Source organism: Salvia hispanica, chromosome 3 (genome assembly GCF_029641045.1).
Source record: "Salvia hispanica isolate PSC_SH4W2 chromosome 3, Shi_PSC_v1, whole genome shotgun sequence".
NCBI classification, from domain to species: domain Eukaryota; kingdom Viridiplantae; phylum Streptophyta; class Magnoliopsida; order Lamiales; family Lamiaceae; genus Salvia; species Salvia hispanica.
The window spans coordinates 43,610,232-43,632,491 of record NC_142694.1 but is presented as its reverse complement, the minus strand read 5'-3'; the positions used below and the strand labels follow the sequence as shown (position 1 = coordinate 43,632,491).

The window sequence follows — 22,260 nt, the reverse complement described above, 5'->3', positions numbered from 1 at the left end:
ATCATTATTGTTTGTGTTTTTATTCTAGTATTAAATTAAATCTAAATTAATTAAGCATATTTACTTTTCAAGTTCCTTTTCTCTACAGTTATTATTGTTTTAAAATGTCTTCATAGTTTTCAGTTCCCAATATGGACATTATGGAATATTTTTCATACAGCTAACATACTGCATTCATTAGGCGAAACAATAAAATCTTAAATATATTTGTTTTGGGCCTATTTACATAGTGATATTCATCTGGCCCATTTAACTTGTCCTTTTCCATTTTCTCCCACATCGGAGATACAAACATAATATGTTATCTTTATATTGCCTATGCTTGAAGTAGCTGTTGTCCCTTCGGGGACATCCGATAAAATTGGAACGATACAGAGAAGATTAGCATGGCCCCTGTGCAAGGATGACACGCATAAATCGAGAAATGGTCCAAATTTTTTTTATATCAATGGTCTATGAATATTAAAACTACAAGTTTCATTAAAACATAAAATTTACACAAAAATAAAATACCTAGTTTGTATTAATTTTTTTCACTCGTTATACTTAATTTATTTTGAGAAAAAATGCTACGGTAATTATTTATTTGCAATTTGGACTAATTTCGAACCTTTTATTGCGTAGAACTAAATATATAATCACCAAAATTAATAAAAAATGCAGAATCTCTCTTATAAAATAAAATACCCTCACATGAATTATTGGGAAATTACTTTATGGAGATTTTTTTTTGTTCAATATTCTAGACCATAAATTTTGGCTATATTCTTGAGAAGATAAGTATCGTTGCAATAAGTTCGTCTCTACGTGTTCTGAGATAAGATAAAATCCAATCTCTCTACGGTCGGTTTGATTTTCTAAAATATTGGCCTAAATTGTGACGTGTTTTTTTTTAATGTTAACGTTATTAATTTCATGGTAAGTCTTCTATTCAATAATAATAATAATAATAATAATAATAATAATAATAATAATAATTAGTTAAGCTTATCACATCAATCAACTATTGCTTTTCTCTTTGGCTTCCCTTTTCTCCCTCATTTTCAAACCTTTTCAATATCGCGTTTTATAAGTAATAATTATGCTTATATATTTATTTTGACTACATTTATGCGGAGAAAAGTGCCATTTTATAATGTTGTCATAACTAACAAGAATCAACAAATAACTTTATTGTATGTAGTCACATCACATATATTGAAACATAAATATATTTGAGGTACGACAAACAAAAGTGGGCACAAAAAATCAATCTAGTGCGATACGCTTGTCAAATATATTGTGAGCTATCACAAAAAAAAGTATTATGAATTTCTAAAGAGAATTCTCGAATAATGAAAGTTTATCTGTTTATTTTGGAAAAAATAATAAAACTATAAATAAATATGGATCACAAATTTAATTCACTAATTCAATATATAGAGTTACTAGAGTCGTGGACCCATGAATGAAAACATGACCACCAATGCAATATCAAGAATTCAAGATGACAAGAATATATATCACATTGTTAGAAATGAGTCAAAAACCCATCATTGGATATTCCCAAGAATCATATTTTTAGAAATTATAAAACTGCGTAGTATATAGCAAATTTTATATAAAGATTTTATTATCAAAATTTTATTATCAGACTTTGTAATTGTCAAATAAATTTCCATATATGTGTTAATAGTATAAATCTCCATAATATATTTGAACGTGACAAACACCGTTTGCCACATGTTTCTTTTTTGATTGCGCCACACAAATATTGATACGTCAACCTGTGTCACCTAAATTTTGTAGACAGCCAATATACCAAACTAAAGGAAAAAAAGGTGTTCAACTAATTCCCCTAACAATTTCCCCATATAATTGGGTTTTTTTTTAATTTTTTATTTATTTAGCATATAATAATTCCTAGCATAAGACACCGGAAATATGATCCATTGAAGGAATTTTTGTATACATAGCAAAAAAAATCAAATTTTAATTAGTGGTAATCGGGTCCTATTCCAATGCTTATAGCACCCTAATCCAAAATCAAGACTAAATCTCCGCCCTTGGATTTTAAAATGAATGGATGAGATTAAAGCTCACAGAATCTCAATAAATAGTAGACAAAATATCAACAAAAGGGTAATATCGTCATTATGTTATCATATGATAATTTTCGTTAGTGTTTTTTTATATCAACATTTTGTATTACAAATATCAACAATATGACATTAGAATATCAACACAAGGACAAGAAAATATCAACACATTTTATTGAGATTGGACATGCATAATATTAAGATTTTGCTTACAATATATTGAGATTTTTTGTTGCATTTGTTGAAAATGACTGCTTATCAACATGTACGAAAATTGAAATATAATTTATCAAATTTCATCACTCGAACATCGTCGGAACATATGCAATTGAGATCTCGTTGGAATCCTTATTAAATTATCTTTAATTTGATATATTTTTTGCGAAAAAATAATTTAAATTGAGAGAATTACGTAAATTTAAAGATTTGAGATGATTTTGAGGAGAGAGAAAGTAGTTAGTTATAAATACTACATATAAGATTTGACATTAATACCCTTTTAATTTAATTAATAATTATTTAAATTTAAAATATATTACGCTTGACATTATATTAACCACAACCACAAGATCTTCTAATCTAATTATTGAAAATTGATCTCAATTTGGAATTGATAATTAGTTAGCAATTGATTACATCTCTAGTGGTAATCTATTGGAATTTGTTTGAATTAAATGGCAGATTTGGAACAAATCAATATTTATGTTTTTATCATTTTGATCCGTTTAAATTACACAATAAATTACAAAGTGGCATAAAAAAAAATCTAAGCGTACTTTATTCTTTCACCTTTAAACTTTAAAGATAAGAATAAAAACTTGAAGAATGATTATATCTGATAATCTTGGATAATTGGATATGATTAGCCTATCAATTGCTTTAACTGATTTATGTATCGCATATTCTTCTCTATTCTTTATTTAACGATAAGGAACAAAGTAATGAGCTCTTGGTTTCGTATTTGTGAACACTTTAAATTTTAAACTCAGATTCTTTAAGTAATAAATAAATAAATAAATATGTTTGCTTTCTATGGTTAAATATAAGTAATACCATAGAGCAGTGATAAACGTAGAGAATTTCTACATACATAATTGGATATTTTAGGTATTTTCACTTCAAAATCAGTTTATTATTTTTAATTGTTTTAAAGTAGATTACTATATTACATATCTGTCCTTTAATATAATACATCCGAAAAATTTAAATTTTCAAATTAAAGATTATAGATTTGGAAAAAGATTTGCTTTTCTAATGTATATCTATTTAATTATATCTAAATTAAATGCAAATCATTATGAATCTTACAAATAGATTCCTTCAAAGCATTTCCGTCAATTAAATGTTAGTCATATAGTTGTACAGAGAAAAAGAAAAAAATATTGTTGATATAGCTTTAAAATATTAAAATCAGTCCAAAAAATTAAAAATTATACGGAGTACTATAATTCTTATAATCAAAATCGAAAACTCAATCAATATTCATACACTATCAAATTTTCATTTATTCCCTCCATCTCTAGTAAGTGATACTCCCTCCGTCCCATGCTACTTGCACATTTCATTTTCAGACTGTCCCCAAACTACTTGCACTATTTATATTTTAGTTAAAAAAAATTATGGTATTTAATTAAGATATTCGAGTTAGTTCGTGTTTTCTTTATCAAATGTTGTCTTATTGCACTTAAAATTTTAATTAAATTACACTAATTACTCGTGTTCAAATTTACGCTGTTAAAGTGAAAAGTGTGAGTAGTATGGAACAGAAGGAGTACAATTCTTTTCCTCACGTGTATTTTGAGAAAATGATAATAAATAACTAAAGTACATTATTCTCCCACTTACTTTGTTTTTTCATCATTTAACTACTTATATTAATTTTTCAAAACACTTGCAAAAAAAATGTGTCACTTACCTTAGGATGAGTGGAGGCAAATTATAAAATACTCTATATAGCTTTAAAATATTAAATACATAAGTCCGGAACATGTTATTATTATTTTATCAAAATTTCACTGTAACGTTCTTAAAATTAAGAATTTAATGGAGCTAAAAATTTGGAAAGTGAAAAGTTAAAACAAAATTATGAAATTCTTAAATCAAAATTGTAAACTCAATTGTTGGTATCTTTAAATCATAATTTTCCAATTTTAATTTCTTCTATGATAAACTAAAATGAGTTAGGAAGTCTAATATTTTTACAAAGAAACAGAGAAATATTAAAAATATAAATTTAAGATATTAAAGCTATGCCAAAAATTAAGAGTTTAATTAGAAAACTGAAATTTGGAATGTCAAGTAAATTGAGCTAAGGTATTTAAATAAGAAGATATTTAATATTTATTTTTAAAATAATAATTGGACAAGTTAGGAACATGTAATTATTTTCTAACAGAATTTGCCCGTAAAATTCTAAAAAATAAGAATTGAATAATATTAAAATTGAAAAATAAAGTATTAAAATTAAATAAAGTCAGAAATAGCCAGGGTATGGTTTATTTAGTATGGGATAGTAATTATAGGATAAATAATTAAATACTTAGCTTCAAATATAAAATAAAAGAGTTAAAATATATGATTTTTTTTTTATCAGGGTTCAACTATAGCATCCCAAATATTAATAATTTAATGAAATTAAAATTTTAAAAGATAAAGGTATAACATGAAAGTGTATGAAAATATTTAAAATAGAATGGTATATTCAATTAGGATTTCAATAACATATCTCAAATTTTAATGTGTTACTTCATATAGTAGTTCGAGCTTGAACTCTAATATTTTATGAAGAAAAAGTTAAAATACTAACTATATAACTTTAAAATACTATATTAAATAGATGAGTTATGAACATATGGTTTTTTTTTATCGATGTTCGACTGTATCGTTTCAAAAATTGATAATTTGTAGAAATTAATCTTTTGGAAAGTAACGTATTCAAATCAGAATCACAAAATTTTAAAAAAAATTAAAATTGTAAACTCAGTTAGTAGTATTAAATTTTAATTTTTTTTTGCATATTATAGTAAATTGAACTAAGAAACCTAATACTAACCTAATACTTTATAAAAAAAAAAGAGAAAATATTAAATAGAAGAGTTAAGAACATATTTTCGACTGAGGTTCAACGTTTTGTAAAAATTAAGAAGTTGAAAAATGAAAAATTTGAAAGCAAAGAGTTAAAATTAAAATTCTTAAAATCAAATAGTAAGTATTAAATATTAATATATCTCAAATTTCAGTTTGCTGCATGATAGAGTAGTGAATTGAGCTAGGACCTATAATATTTTATAAAGTAAAAGATAAAATATTAACATATAGCTTTAAATTAATATGGAAGAGAGACGAATTAAGAATATGTGATTTTTTTTTGGGTACAATTGCAACATTTGAAAATTTAGAATTCAAAGAAATTAAAATTTGAAAAATAAAAAATGACTATCAAAAGTATGAAATTCTTAAATATAATAATCATAACCTCAATTAGTATTAATATATTTTATATTAAATTTTAACTTGTTACATGTTATATTGAATTGGGTTAAGAATAATAAAAATTGAAATGTAAACTATATATCTTAAGATAATTTGATAGATGAATTAAGAATGTTGATAATTTTTTTTAGTTGAGGTTAACGTAATGTCCTAAAAATTATGAATTTACATAAAAGAAAAATGTAAAGAATTAAATCAAAATTATAAAATTCTTAAAATCAAAATTGTAAACTTCATTAATAAATAATATATAATATGTATCAAATTTAAAATTATTTGAATTCTTTTTTTTTTGGAACTTTACTTTGAACCCCGATAAAAAATAATCAAATACTTTTTTAATTCATTTAATTAACATTTTATATATATAACTAATATTTTACTATCTTTTTAAAAATAAATTGAAATTTGAAAAGTAAAGGTATATACCTTATTGAAATACTACTCCATGTATTTTGGAAATTAAGATATATTTACAATATTTATTTTTGAAAGTAAACGTATATAGTTAACGTTCCAAAATTAGTACTCTTATAAACAAATAAATTGTTTTATGAATGTAGGAGTAATTAATAAGGTATATGAACAACTTAGAAATTTAATTAAAAATAAAATACGGATATAATATAAAATTACAAAATATCATTTCCCATTCCATTGCTTCAAGATTTTAATTTGTACGTTCATAAGATTGAATAATTGATTTGTTATAGGTAGATTTATAATAGGGATAATTTAGTAAATAAACAATATAATTAATAACAAAAATAATTGAAATAAAACTGATTTTGTCCTATTTAAAAGGTAAGGGTATTATGTATGTAGAAATTTTGTACGTTTATCTTTTCCCGTGGAGTATATGCTGTGAATATTCCTCTACATTATTCAAATTCCACCACATATTAAGTGATTATGTACATATTTTTATCAAATATATTTTTCCAAATACAATAAAAATTAATGACGCCAAATCATGTAAATTTATATTAAGATCCATGATTTTCGATAACATGTAATTTGAAAAAAAAATCAAACGAAAACCCAAATTATTTTTAATTTAATAATGTAAATAAAAAATTAAAATTATTTCCATATATGTATATAGTAAATATTTTAATGTGATTTTCTAATAAATTAAGTTTCTTCGTTCCTGTTTTAGGCCTTGCTAGTTAAGTGTCATTTTCTCTAATGACTCGTTAAAACCCCATTAAAGTAATTGAAGTTTGGAAAAGAATAATGTCATGCTTCAAATTTCTTACAATCATTTACTATCTTTCACCAAGAAATCGAAAAATAGTGATTGATATGTATCATTACAAAATCAAGAAATTTTCATATCATGTCGAGTTGACGACATGAGTCTTATGAATAAACAATAGGAGTATATTTTTATATAGGGATTAGGGAATATGAGTAAGAATAAACAAGTTAAATAGTTAGGTAAACTGTATTGATTATGATAAATATAGTCATTTCTTTTTCCTAAAGAGACCAAATTTACACGCAAAGTTTGTGCAAATGTGGTGTGAAACGTGAACACACGCGTAAATGCACTAAACCCAAACTCAAAAATATGTAACCGAACAAAAGAGAAAAATGATATAATATTACTATATATAATATACTAATAAAATCGATTTCAATGTTTGTACGTTCAGATAGCTAAACAATAATGATAGTGTGACGACATATGTAATTAAAGACATCTTAAATCAATCTCAGATACAGAAAACGAAACTTATAAAGTTGGATACAGTGAAGAAGGTTATCACTGGAGTATGAAGGCAAAGAAATTGCATACAATTATAAAAGAGATAGTCACTAGCGTTAGAAGACAGAGATGGTGTGACGACTATCGATAGCAGTGAATGACAATCAAAAGACGGAAACGACCTCAAATAGTTGGGGCGAAAGTATCGTACCATGGGATTGGTGCAATTCCAAAGGCTAATTTGAGTAGAGTTTTTTTTCAGCCCTTATAACCGGCGATAAGGTGACTCGAACATCAATCCATAAATCTTTCATTGAATTTAAAGTGCACTAAACAATAGGCTATTATTTTAGTTTTAGAACCCAATTTTGTACTACTACTAAATAGGCTATTATTTTAGGTCAATTCTACCAAACATGCGCTGTATGTGCAAGAAATCCCACATCCAATAAATAGTTGAATTATAAGTTATAACCTTCATTTTTCATTTCACCCATTTGAATCCTCAAATTATTTTTAATGATAATTTTAATTACATGCTTACATTAAATAGGAGTACTACTCCACTATACATTATCAACAAGCTTTTATGAGTCTATGATCAAGAGAAAAATATGACCAAATGAAATGAAATTAAATGAGCATGGCTCAAACCTAATTACCATATATCTGAGCTATTAATTTGATCACGAACCAAAGTAAAACTATATTGATTTAGCCAACACTATCCTAATCTATATACAAAAATATAATACTAGTGTGACCACTACTCTATCATCTATTTATCAACATAGACAAATACCTATTTTCACTCCACAAATTCGGCTATGTTATTTGTAGTAAATGAGACTGAACATGAACCTAAAATTTCAAATAAGTCAAAGATATAAGTATAGCTCAAACTAATTAGGCATAGATTCGTGTAATATTCATAAATCATAATATACGCTTTTCGTTTAAAATATTGCTTCTGACTAAATACCTAAGTGCCACAAATTACAAGTAAGAGTCAACGTTTTTTAAGTATAAATACCATTGTATTTAATAGAATACCATACACATTTTAAGCACATAATATTTTCAAAATTTTCTTGCTGATAAAAATAAATTACTATTAATTGACAATAATACCTATAAATATACTAGAGGGGAGTGTAAGCCATCATGTACAAAAATATTATTATTATTATTAATTTATTATTTTAAAAACGTGTCAATTGTCATACTCAAAATTAATAAAAATTAGGTTGCATGAATACTAAAATTACGAGTAAAACGTCCATCATCAAAGATCAAACAAATAAAATATTACTCCATTTATACTACTAATATTTATATAATTAAAATTTCCACACAGCATAAAGTTACACAAAAAGATAATATTACGCACTATCATTTGATATATCATATAAACATAAAATATTGTAATTTCAATTTTGACAATGAAGTGAATACTCTATAATTTAGTTAAATAAAGTCCTAATTTGAAACAACGCATATATATTCTCTGTGTAAATCAAATCTAGTTTCCTATATAAACCTAAAATGAAAAATACCTTATATTTTGTTTGACCCATAAAATTTGAATAAATTTTAGATTTAGAAGTAACAAATTCTTCAAACCTGCAAACGTGTAGGAAATAATGTCTCTTTGAATAATTATTGGAACCAACGTTATTTTTAAAAATAAATTACTACATTCCATTGGAGTATTGCCGGTTTGGAACCGATATACATTTTGTTTGTAGCACATTTACATCATTCTTACCAACCACGCAAAAATAGCAATTAACACTAGAAACAAATAAAGCCTAAAATTTGAATACTCCTACAATTTAATTTATGTCCAAATGTAGTGATCGATTGTGAAGAATGGTTATAAGCAATTTCTTGTTCATCACAAAAGTAAAGGCTAAAATTGATATCGTATTGTTTGGTAAATGCAGTGACAATTGGCCTTCACTATTCACACCTTTTAATATTACATCTTTATACGTGTCAAAATAAAAAAAAGATTGCACTATAATTCCTTATTAATTCAAATATGACGAGCATTAATTAGGTAGCAATCCATTGGAAAAAATAGGAGAACTGCATTTAATTTGATGCCAAAATAAGAATATTTTCCTAGTGTAATTACAATTAAATTACGAAATAAAAAATCCAATTAGCTGAGAATCTAATTAGTCAGCCGTAATCAAGAGATTATGATCTCGCATTTTCACTAATTACATCGTAAATCGCTAAGAATTTCGGCATTGGATAGCAAAAAGCGCTAAAACCGTGTTCTCGCATATTTGCAGAGAGAGAGAGAGATTGAGAGTATATCTAAATTCTGAAACACTGAAAAAAGAGATGGATATGAAATTGGAGAAATAGAGAAGGTGCCAAACCCCCAAATCCAGCAATCCACCACCCTCCAATCCCTACCGCCAACTCATTCAACACTGTCCGTCAATTTCATTACCTTCCCCACTCTCTGTGTCGCATTACCATTTCAATTTTCATCAATCCAAAACTCTCTAATTCGAAATTGAAATCGAAATTGAAATCAAAAAGTAAAAAAAAGGAAAGGAGATTTTTTTTTCAGAATTTCGATAATTAATGCAGGGAATTCGAGTTTTTCCGTTGCATGCAGAGGCGGCGCTCCGGCGGTGAGGATTCTCCGGCGGCTGCGGCGTCGAAAGTTGGTTTAATTTTTGGTTAATTGGAATTAAAAATAGGAGTAAATGGGAGGGTGGCGGTGGCAGGGAGGCGGGAAGAATAGCGAGGCGTGTGCGCTGTCGTCAACTTTTGCGTATTTTTTGTCGTCGTTTGTGGTTTTGGGGGCGATTGGGAGTTTGTATGGGAGGTACATGGTCACGCCTAACGTGCGCCAGGGGATCGCGGCGATTGGTTGTTTGGACGACAGCGAGGGCTCCTGGGCCCTAGGCGTCTTCTATGGGGACTCCCCTTTCTCTCTCAGACCTATTGAATCTGTGAGTTTCTCTCTTTCTTCCCAATTCACGTATGTATATATAAGTGTGTGTATGTTTGTAGAGAGAGAAGCTTTCTTTCTGGATCCTGGGTTTTCGGCTTTCGTTGCAATTCTAATTTCTGGAGTTATTTTTGGTAGAAAATGGGTTTAAAAGTCAATTTTTTTTTTTTGATTTCAGCATCAATGTGTAATGTTTCTCTCTCTACTTCATCAGGGCTGAGCGAAGTTTGACTATTCAAGAGAAAACTAAGTCTAAATTCCTTCTTTTTAGTGTGATTTAGTTGATGTACAAAAATGAAAACTCTTGAATTAGGAGTAGATTGAAAATTAAGCAAAGTTCAATTTTACAGGGGATGCAGATAATTTTCCCCCTATATTAATTTTTTCCCTTTCCTGTAGTGGTTCCACAATTTTGAGGTACTAGTATTATTTAAGATTAGAACTTTATTAGGTACAGTTTTGATGTAAAAGAAAAACATAAACTGAATAGAGTATTGTTTCTCTCAAATTTTCAACACTAGAAAGATGTGTGTGCATGTGATCCATGGCCTTTCTCTTTTGTGTTTTCTGTTTTTGGAATTCTAGATTGACTACCAAGAGTTGTGATTAAGCATGTGAATTACTCTGGCTTAGCATTATTTATGCTATCTAAGACTTTGATTAGTATCATATAAGTGTTGAGTCCATGAGTTTGTGGTAATTGAAATGGTATTCCTCATCACCACTTGTTGAAACTGGGTTGCAGATGAATGTGTGGAAGGATAAGAGTGCAGCATGGCCTGTAGCCAACCCAGTGATGACTTGTGCCTCTCTTACTGATGCTGGATTTCCCAGCAACTTCGTTGCCGACCCCTTTCTTTATATACAGGTAAATTTTATGTTTTGTAGTATTTCTCTCTGTTGAAATTTGAAAAGCAATCTCTGATCGCTTGCTTTGCTTCTCAAGATTTGATACAGTTCTGCTATTGCTCTTTTTGAGACTATATTCTGTTAAATCATTTCTGCAGTTGAATTGGCTATTATGTCTGCTTTCAAATTCTCTAGACGATCATTTTTATCGTTTCAATGGCTTAAAATGAGTTGTATTGTTTCTGATGGTCCCAATGAAATACTCTTGACTGAAAAATATTTCATATTGTTATTAGTGCCCCATGGGATTTTCTATTACTTGTTTTGTCCTGATCTGAAGTGGGAAGGATGCTCTGATGAATAAAGCAGAGTATAAAGGTGTAAACTGGATATCGGATGAGAGGATAAAAAAATTAATTTGTAATGTTAAGTGGATTTAGTTTATATCCTTTGTTTGTTGGACAGCATGTTCCAACTATGGTTGTGAAAAGGAGATGTATTCTAACTAGAAAACTGGCTGGGAAACAAAACAATAATGTAGTGCCTCTCCTTTATTCTCTCAAAGAAATATTTCTCTTATCCTTTATTACATAGTAATTAACATTAATAACTAAAGATTCTTGATGAGGGAATTAATAAACTTCTGTCGAATTGGAGTGGAGCTAAAATAAGAAGTAAGATCATGATTATGTTGCTAAAAGTTAGTATGCTAAACCCTTCACTAAACTAGGATTACCCTTAGCAATTAACACTTCCAGGACAGTTTTAGACTCAACGAGATGGTTAATTAATTGGTCTTCATCATGAGCATGGAATTCTCACTTATCTCTTGTTGTGCTCCTTACCACCTTTTGATGCCTATTATTGCATATATAATCTGGTAGTTTGCTTTCCGAATGTTTGGATTTCCCATTAAACAGTGCTGATTCAGTTCCTGCATATGCTCTTACATGCCTGTCTGTATTCTTTTCCGACATGTTACATTGATGTTCTTTTCGATCGAATGATTCAGGGTGATGTCCTCTACCTCTTTTATGAGACGAAAAATTCAGTTACATGGCATGGAGATATTGGAGTTGCACAGAGTGTAGACAAGGGAGTGACATGGCAGCCGTTGGGTATCGCTCTAGATGAAGAATGGCACCTTTCTTATCCTTATGTCTTTGATTACAGTGGAAACGTAAGATCCCAACTTTGAGCAGCATGCGTATTGTTGATACATTTTCATTTCTCGACTTCTTCAATTTTATTTGTTCCTTGCAGATATATATGGTTCCTGAGGGCAGTGGCAATGGTGACGTCCGTCTGTATCGTGCAACTAGCTTCCCGTTGAAATGGACACTTGAGAAGATAATTTTGAAAAGACCACTTATTGACTCCTCCATCATTGCACATGAGGGTAAATTGTGGCTTTTTGGCTCAGACAATAGTTGGATTGGCACAGAGCAAAACGGCCAGCTCGAGATTTGGTATAGTGACTCGCCTCTTGGCCCTTGGAAGCCTCATAAAAAGAATCCCATATACAACACATACAAGACTATGGGAGCTCGGAATGGAGGCAGGCCTTTTGTGTATAACGGAGATCTATATCGTGTTGGTCAAGACTGTGGCGAGACGTACGGTCGCAAAACTCGTCTGTTCAAAATCGAAGCTTTGACCACTGATGAATTTAAAGAGGTGAATGTTCCCTTCAGTCTTGAAGATTCAAATAAGGGAGTAAATTCTTGGAACGGTGCGCGCAGCCATCACCTAGATGTGCAGCAGCTGAGTTCGGGTGAATGGATTGCTGTCGTTGATGGGGACCGAGTCCCTTCAGGAGATTCCATTCATCGTTTTATTCTGGGATCGGCCTCAGTTGTTTCAGTTGCTGCATTGATTGTACTCGTCGGTATCCTAGTTGGGGCCGTGAGGGGTATTGTACCGTTGAGTTGGTGTCCTCACAACATGGGGAAGAGGAGCGACACAGTCGCTGTCTTGGCTTGGGAGAGGCCAAACTTATCTTCAAAGGTCAGACTTTTTTGCAGTCGTTTGAACAGAGCAAGCTCGACTCTTCGTACCAGAACAAGGTCAAACACCTGCCTTGCTACGTTTGTCCTCGCTTTGATGATCATGGTGGCCGTGACACTGACGTGCACTGCAGTGAAATACATATATGGAGGGAATGGCGCGCAAGAAGCCTATCCGATTAACGATCACTACTCTCAGTTCACTCTCCTAACAATGACCTACGATGCTCGACTATGGAATCTGAACATGTACGTGAAGCACTACTCGAGATGCTCCTCGGTGAGGGAGATCGTCGTGGTGTGGAACAAAGGAGAGCCTCCGCTGCCGAGTGATTTTGACTCGGCGGTCCCGGTGAGGATACGGGTGGAGAAGAAAAACTCGCTGAACAACCGGTTCAGGGTCGACCCGCTCATCAAGACCCGAGCGGTCCTAGAGCTGGACGACGACATCATGATGACATGCAATGATGTGGAGCGCGGATTTCGGGTTTGGCGCGAGCGTCCGGACCGGATCGTCGGTTTCTACCCCCGCCTCGCCAATGGTGCCCCGTTGAAGTACAGAGCCGAGAAGCACGCACGCAAGCACAACGGGTACAACATCATCTTGACGGGGGCCGCCTTCTTCGACAGCCAGGTAGCGTTTGAGAGGTATTGGAGCGAGCGAGCCGCTCCGGGTAGGGCGTTGGTCGATAAGTTTTTCAACTGCGAGGATGTCCTCATGAACTATTTGTATGCGAACGCGAGCTCGGGGTCAACATCGGTGGAGTACGTGAGGCCCGCATGGGCGATCGACACGTCGAAGTTTACGGGAGTGGCGATCAGCAAGAACACTCAGGCTCACTATGGGGTGAGAAGCAAGTGTTTGCAGATGTTTGCTGAAATGTATGGGAGTTTAAGTGATAGGAAGCTGGAGTTTGGTAGGAGAAGTGATGGGTGGGATGTATAGTAAATTTGAATACTTTGAAAATTGTATTTTTATTTTGCTAGTATATTTCTACCTCCTGCTGTGAATTTTTTTTGCTTTGGAGGGACTTTTGCTATGAACAGTTTTGATCAGATACGAACAGCTTTGAAAATTGATTTTTTTTCTAATATTTAGTAATTTGTATTCGGTAAATAAACTAATTATGATAAAAAATTACTAAAAATAGAATGATAATTTTATTTGGTTCGTTATTTGGGACGAACCAAAATGACAAATTGTTAGTGCATAAATCGGGTCTCTAGGTGGGTCGCGATTGGATCTAAGTCTCGAAACATGAACCATAGATCCGGATCATGTTATACAAGGCCCAAATCTTAAAATTAGATCTTTGAGCTATGACTTTGGATAAAGTTTCAAGATCCACTACCATCTCCTCCTTAAATTATGAAATATACTTTGACAAATAAGTTAATATTTTCAATGTATTTTATTAGTATATTTTATAAATGATTAAAATCAAAGTGAAACACAAAATATATAGCAACTTTCATACATGCTCACAAACATGATTTAAACATGTGAGGGTTCATTTGTTTTTCTTTGTTGAAGCTATTTACACCTGCTAAATTACTAACAATTCATTTTTCTAGTATAATTCCATTTATATATGTGCAATTAATAATGATGCGATATACCACGATCTTCAATTTAATACTCAATATAGTATTAAATATGGTTCATATAGTAGATTGGCCCAATGCTTAATCTTAATATTACAAAAGTTAGTCTTGGTACGACGATGACGTTCAGTTTGATGCATTAGATAAGATTGAGTCTTATGAACGTTGTTTTGTCGAATAGATATTATACAATAGAAAATGTAATATACGATTTTAGTCTAGTGAGTCTTCCTTTTCCGTGGCAAAATTAATCTCTATTGAACTAATTCGTAACTATATTATTGTGAACATGTACAAAGTTATTATGCTTATATATATTCCTCAAGACCGACGACAATAATACATCCTAAGAGTCTAGGAATAGTTAATTGATTGGTGCAATTAATATGCAAACCTATTACCGTTTAATCAATTACTACAATTTTGTGAAAATTCTAACAGTAACCGAACCAAACCGATTAGCTATTCGGCTAGCCTACTAATCGATCGATTAGCTAATCGGTTAACCAATTTAAATGGAGACATCAACCAAAAAAATAAATAAATTATATTATCAGTTAAAATAAGCCAAAAACTAAAACACCAAACTTAAATCAAAATAAAAAAGAAATCGGTTACCAGTTAACCGATAAACGACATTAATCCGTTCGAGTGTCGGTTACCGGCTAACCAAATACCAAACCATACAATACTACTATTCATATAGTTATATATATTCCACAAAAATGGACAAGATTGATTATTCGCAATTGTATTATCATATATTTAAACATGCAATATGTGTATATATAGAAATGTGAGAAATAGATGGTGGCCATCATTCAATTTCATGTGCTCGTCGATCTCCATACATGCAGACACACTCTCTTCCCCTCCGAATCCCATTCATCCCACATTCATAGCCTTTCCCTTTTTCGGGCCTCGCAAAAATTCATAAAGCTCCCACCTTTTTCACCCAAGAATAATTAATATTCAGGAAAACCACAATACATCGATTCAATTTCATACATACATTAATTTGTGTATGGAATCATTCGCTTTCTCGGGACTATTCGAGTTGGGGGGAGAGAGAGAGAAAACAGGAATATATGCGTAGCGTAAAAATTCTTGATTTGACGTTTTGATGTGCTGTCGTCTCTCAGGTTTCCGCGATTGATTTCCTGCTGTTCAACGGTCTTCGCTTCCCCCTTTTCACTTTCCCAGATTTTCTTTTTTTCCAAAGCTAGAGAGAGAGAGAGAGATATTTACCATGTTCTCTGCATGTGAGAGTTAGGGGATTTTGGGGGAATTGGCATTGATGGAGGAAGAGGGAGGATCGATGGAGAAGGATTTTGATTCGAAGCTCAAGGTTGAGAGCAGTGATACGCCTCTGAGATCTAAGAGTTTTGCATTCAGAGCCCCACAGGAGAATTTCAGCATCCAAGATTTTCAACTCGAGAAGATTTATGGTGTTGGTTCTTATTCAAAGGTCCAATTTGCTCTCTCCTCTCTCGATTTTTGTTGTGTGCCTCTGTTTCTTGGTGCTATTTTTGGGTCGATTCTTGTTTCTTGTTAGTTTGTTTGATGCCCCTTTTGCTGCTTAGCTTTGTTTTAGCTGGTTTGGTTGTTTTGTTTGAAGCATTTATTTAAAGTTGGTGAGGAAAAGGGGCATATGGTTAGTTGATTTTTTGTGACTTCAATGTGTTTGTTGTTTGTCGCCTCCATTAGTGAGTGCACATTGATGACGGCCAATTATTTGAGTTTTTTGTCTCATTATAGATTAATGGTACATGCTCTCTTTGGTGTTGAGAAAATGAGTTTCGAAAACAAAATTACAACTGTTTAACTACAAAATGGTCTTAGCCTCTTAGGGGTCTTCTGCTGATGAGTTACTGCCATGCTTAATCTGGCGATTCAGCACGAAGGAGAGAAACACCGTAGTTGTGAAGGAACATAACAAATCAGCTTCACTGATGATGATTTATGTCATTAAAAAAAGATAATGAGCAACATATGTTTAGAATAAGGAGCGTACCAGTAATATGAGAGAATTTGTATAATGCACTATGTGGTGGTAAAGGCCCCTAAAGACGTTATTGGAAGACATTATTATGGTATGCAGGATATCTTGTTTGATTATTTTGACGGTTTTGTTTGCTGACGATGGATGCTAGATGTAGTCGAGAGGTGATGGGAGAAAGAGTTATTTGACTTACTATGATTCCCGATTTCTTCTAGTTGGTCCTGTTTTTCAAATTTTAGTGGTAAATAGTGTAATAAGCTGTGTATCTATTCTATGTCGTTGATGTCAAGAGCTCGCCAACTTATTCCAGTATGTTCTAGGATGATCAGCAGGTTTAGACTTTTGTGCTAGATGGTTCGAAGATTTTCCCAATGGTAGATTGCAATGTTTGGTGGAAGAAAGCATATATTTGACAGTGACTAGTTTCCTTTAGACATTCTTAGCATTTCTCTTCTTCATTTCCAGCACTTCTAAATATTTATTCCAAATTGGTTAAAAGAAAAGAGGGAATGTACTAATGTTGGGCGGTGGTTGGAGACCGAGCATTTATCCGTTCTTATTTATGTGTACAGGTTGTTAGAGCAAAAAAGAAAGACACTGGAATGGTTTATGCCATGAAGATCATGGATAAAACGTTCATCACTAAGGAAAATAAAACAGCATATGTGAAATTGGAGCGTATAGTACTGGACCAGCTAGACCATCCTGGTGTAGTGCGGTTGTATTTTACTTTTCAAGACAGTTGCTCCCTCTGTAAGTATTCTCTTTTGACACTAAACGGCGTTTCTTTGCCACTTCGGTTGGTCTTTTCGTGAGGCTAATTTGACATTCTTACATTTAACATTATGAAGACATGGCTCTTGAATCCTGTGATGGCGGTGAGCTTTTTGACCAAATAACCAGGGTAAGTAATCTTTAGACGTTATATAAATAAGGCTTCTTTTTTATTTTATATTTTTCCAAAATGTATCTCAAAATAGTATAAGTAATACTATAATAATCCATAGATAAGAATTCACATGTTTTTTTTGGGAAACAAGAAAGATAAACGACGACTTATGAGATGTGCATGTGGCATTGTTTTCTTTGTTTGTTCCAGAAACAAAATAGGATGAAAACAAGAGTCATATCTATTATCGAATTATACGTTTTGTCAAATGCTCCTGCACATGTCACAGACTATTGATATCGATGTCATCTTCTAGTTTGATATTTTCTATCAGATTGATTAATTTTTTATATTTGTCGTATAGTTGAAGCAGAGTACTTCGGTGGTAATTCTGATAACAAAATTGCTATAAACAAAATGAAATGCCATTTTTTTCCTAGGCAGTCTGTATTGTATATCTGAGTAATGTTGATATTGTTGGTTTTATTGGTGCAGAAAAGTCGTTTGTCTGAGGATGAGGCTCGTTTTTACGCAGCTCAAGTTGTGGATGCTCTTGAATATATACACAGTATGGGATTGATACATCGAGATATTAAGGTACTTCGCAATGAGCCTCATTCCTATTTCTTATCAATATGCTAACATTTCATAAAATACCAGCCGGAGAACCTGTTACTTACTACCGATGGCCATATCAAGATTGCTGATTTTGGTAGTGTAAAGCCCATGGAAGGCAGTCGGGTCACTGTCCTTCCGAATGCAGCATCAGGTACTTCTATCTATATTCTGCTAATTCGTGCAGGAAGTAAAAGTCACGATATAAGACTAATTCGTTTGAACTTTTCTTCTATTTCTCAGATGATAAAGCTTGCACCTTTGTCGGGACAGCTGCTTACGTACCTCCGGAAGTTTTAAATTCTTCCCCAGCCACTTTTGGGTATTTTATTTGTATTTTGTTTTCCAAATTCTTCGTATATGGTCTTCCAATTAGAAGACTTTTCAGTAATTTTCTAGTTTCAAAACTGACTTGAGGCGTTATATCCAGGAATGACCTTTGGGCACTTGGATGCATCGTGTACCAAATGCTTGCAGGAATTTCGCCTTTTAAAGATACGAGCGAATGGCTTATGTTCCAAAGAATTGTAGCTAGAGATCTTAGATTTCCGAATTATTTTTCAGATGAAGCACGGGACCTCATTGATCGGTTATTGGTAACAACTAACACATAACATCACTATATATTCATAACTCCTGATGATATTTAGCTTATAGTACGAATGTAACTCTATCGACTCTTATTTGATTGGGTTCACCAATGTTAATTGTTATGCTTGAGGTTTCCATATATTGTATTTTGGTCAACTATTATATAGTACTCCCTCCGGCCCAAGATAAGCGAAGCGCTTCTTTTGGGCACGGGATTTAATGAATTGGTATTTAAATAGTTAAAGTGGAGAGAGTAAAGTATGAGAGAGAGAAAAGTAGAGGAGTGGAGAGAGAATAAAGTAAGAGAGATGATTATTTGCCAAAACAAAAAAACGAAATGGCTCACTTATAGTGGGACATCCAAAAAAGGACTATGACTCGCTTATCTCGGGACGGAGGGAGTATATTCTTTGCCTAACTATATGTAATGTTTGGTGTAGGACATGGATCCGAGTAGGCGACCAGGTGCAGGAAACGGTGGTTATGCTACACTAAAAAACCATCCTTTTTTCAAGGGTATCAATTGGACTAATTTGAGGGAAGGAACAACCCCACCTACACTTGCTTCAGAACCGGGAGTAAGACTTTTTCATTTTCCCACTCATTATTTTTGTCCAAGCATTCAGTGGAAGTATGAGAAATTAACACTTACATATCAATGAATGGTGAAAAATCAAACCATTGGCACATTCGTTGAGTTTTTTCTATTTAATATTTTGGAGAAATTGGAAAAGGCAAACGGTCATGTCTACATTCCGTTTGTGTAAATAAGTCTCAAAGCTTGTCTCATCTCTGTTCTTTCATGGTCAGTTGACAGGTGAAGACCAAGATTCCTCAATGAACCCAAAGCGTGCTGGGGATGCTTCAGTGAGAACTTATGACGGAAATGGTGGTGAAGCTGTTAACGTAACTAGGCTTGCTTCAATCGATTCATTTGATTCAAAATGGTTGGTGCAAAGAATTATTCTTTACACAACTTTCATCACAAGCTTTTCTGTGCAGCTCATACTCTCCATCACGTTGCACGGACAAACCATCAACTGTTATCCGTGAGTTTGACTCAAGTTTTGTTGCTATTTGTACAGGCAACAATTCTTGGAGCCTGGAGAATCTGTTCTTATGATCTCCTTGGTAAGGAAGCTACAGAAACTGTCGAGCAAGAAGGTGCAGCTCATCCTCACGAACAAACCGCAGTTAATTTATGTCGATCCTGCAAAGTTGGAGGTCCGAGGAAATGTAGCATGGTCCGACAATCCTAATGAGCTCAATGTCCAAGTGATGAGCCCTTCAAATTTCAAGATTTTCACTGTAAGTCATGTTATCTCGATTTTATACAGTTTTAAGAAGAAAACGATGAAAAATATGATAAACAAATAACAGTATTGATCACTAGTCTCGATTTTCATGTGGTGGTCGTGTAGAAATTTTCAAGAATGCATAGTCCTATTCTATCTACATTCTACAATTCATCTAACATTGCGCGTCTGGTTTCCTTCCTCACTTTGTTAAACAACTCTGAGTCCGTTGTTATATTTCATGGCCCGATGGATCTATTTATTTGAAAAGAAATGTGTCGGATCTTATGCTCAAATTATTTGTTGTTACAGCCCAAGAAAATCTTCTTATTTGAGGATTCAAAACAAAGAGCAGGGCAGTGGAAAAAGGCAATTGAGTCTCTCCAAAACCCCTGAGTTCTATGTATGATCTCGACAAATCATTGTTTGTTCGTAAATAGAGCGACATGCTGGTACGTAAACACTACATCTTCTGTTGTAGACAGTCGCTGGAGTTGCATGCTACGGAAAACTAGTTACAGAGATCGTCACAGATTTGATTCTTCTCCCAAGCTTACAAACGAGTCATGTCGTCTGCAGATATCCACCATTTTTGACAGTTTCTTTTATAATCTGTTATTGAACTTGTTTATAGAAGGACCTCATTTTATGTTTTTTAATGTACGTGAAACTTTAGAAAAAAATATCCATCTACAAAGTGAATGAAATGTGTGAAAGTGCACAAAAACAGTATGTATAGAAAGATTTGTGGTTTAATATAGTTAATTTGTTTTCTTATGTTGTGGAGAAAGTTGAAGCTGAAATTTATATTCAATTTGTTTTTGTTTTTTTTTGTAGGCAATGTGAAATCATATGTTGGGAGAATTTGCCTAGTTTTGCATAAAATGTGGTTGTCTCTTTTATGATTGTTTGTTCTTTTCATTTTACAATTTACATGCAAGAGAGAGTCATACAAATAGAGAAGTAGAGACCATCGTATATGTATCTATTAATGGCAAATTGCTAAAAAAATCACACAAATACACAACAAGTTGAACTTGTTTTAGGGAAAAGTAGATGACCACACAAATTCAAGCATTACTAATAATCTCAATAACGATACTACTACCATTGTCATCATGCAACAATGATGTGGAAGCATTTGAATATGCAACACTTTCTTCCTCATTTCCTGCCATATACGATGGATAATTAGGAATCTGCAAATGTTCAACATCACTTTCTAACATATCCAACACCTTATTCATTGATGGGCGATTATCTGGACACATTTGTATGCACCATAACGCAACAATGGTCATCTTCTTACCAATTTTTCCATGGTCATTTTCATCAGCATTTTCAATGTGAATGTCCTTGCCTTGGTTCAAGTGGTCGTATATCCAGTTTGGAAAATACTTACTAGATTCATCATTAATTTGCGCCAAGTCTTTGTTTAAACTCACCATTTCCATCAATAACATCCCAAAACTATACACATCAGCCTTGTAAGAGACTGCACCAATACTTCTATTGATAAGTTCTGGAGCAACATACCCTATGGTTCCTCTAGCTGCCGTCATTGTCACTGTCTCCTTGTTTGTGGAGCATAATTTCGCCAACCCAAAATCTGATATTTTTGGGACGAACTTATCATCAAGAAGTATATTGTGAGGTTTAATGTCAAAATGCAAGATCTGGATGTCACAACCATGGTGCAAATACCTGATCCCTCGGGCCACTTCAACTGCAATCTTAAATTTCATATCCCAATCCAATAGAGAGGCTTTTTCTCGATTGAAGACATACTTATCAAGCGAACCATTTGGCATGAAATCAAAAATGAGGACACGCCTGGATCGTTCAGCACAATAGCCAACGAGTTGGACAACATTTATATGATGGATCCTTCCAATAGTTGCTATCTCGTTAATGAAGTCTTGTCCGTTTGCTCCGGATTTTCCGAGCAATTTGACTGCTATAAGATGGCCACTTCGTAGCTTTCCCTTGTAGACAGAACCAAAGCCCCCTTGGCCTAGTTTATTTTTAAAATTCTCAGTCATCCTCTTTATGTCCGAGTAGGAATACCTAATTGGAGCGAGCTTGTTGTCACTTTGTAGGTATGACTCTACGATCTCAAAAGAGGACAAGTGCCTTAGTTCGAAATTTGT

General features: G+C 32.6%; 2 protein-coding genes, 1 non-coding gene and 1 pseudogene across 5 annotated transcripts; 3 read left to right on the top strand and 1 right to left on the bottom strand.

Moving 5' to 3' along the window:
* The first annotated feature begins 336 nt into the window (after positions 1–336).
* On the top strand, positions 337–439 carry LOC125217303 (U6 spliceosomal RNA). Its single transcript, XR_007175716.1, has one exon. It is a non-coding gene; the product is annotated as a U6 spliceosomal RNA (small nuclear RNA).
* Positions 440–9,586: 9,147 nt separating this feature from the next.
* On the top strand, positions 9,587–14,207 carry LOC125209314 (glucosamine inositolphosphorylceramide transferase 1-like). The gene is made up of 4 exons (XM_048108915.2): positions 9,587–10,259; positions 11,004–11,126; positions 12,120–12,287; positions 12,371–14,207. The coding sequence occupies exons 1-4, from the start codon at positions 10,011–10,013 to the stop codon at positions 14,057–14,059; spliced, it is 2,229 nt and encodes a 742-aa protein (XP_047964872.1). The 5' UTR covers positions 9,587–10,010; the 3' UTR covers positions 14,060–14,207.
* A 1,303-nt stretch (positions 14,208–15,510) lies between these two features.
* Positions 15,511–20,887, top strand: LOC125212733 (3-phosphoinositide-dependent protein kinase 2-like). 3 transcript variants are annotated; one of them, XM_089067046.1, is made up of 12 exons: positions 15,511–16,186; positions 17,293–17,473; positions 17,572–17,624; positions 18,105–18,206; positions 18,270–18,378; positions 18,468–18,546; positions 18,655–18,820; positions 19,256–19,393; positions 19,626–19,762; positions 19,901–20,123; positions 20,423–20,513; positions 20,596–20,887. In XM_089067046.1, the coding sequence occupies exons 1-11, from the start codon at positions 16,016–16,018 to the stop codon at positions 20,504–20,506; spliced, it is 1,443 nt and encodes a 480-aa protein (XP_088923172.1). In that variant the 5' UTR covers positions 15,511–16,015; the 3' UTR covers positions 20,507–20,513; positions 20,596–20,887. The 3 variants fall into 3 exon arrangements, with proteins under 3 accessions (XP_088923172.1, XP_088923173.1, XP_088923171.1); XM_089067047.1 differs by having other exon boundaries at positions 20,592–20,887; XM_089067045.1 differs by having other exon boundaries at positions 15,512–16,186; positions 20,423–20,887.
* Positions 20,888–21,090: 203 nt separating this feature from the next.
* On the bottom strand, positions 21,091–22,228 carry LOC148930885 (rust resistance kinase Lr10 pseudogene; annotated as a pseudogene).
* Positions 22,229–22,260: the final 32 nt, after the last annotated feature.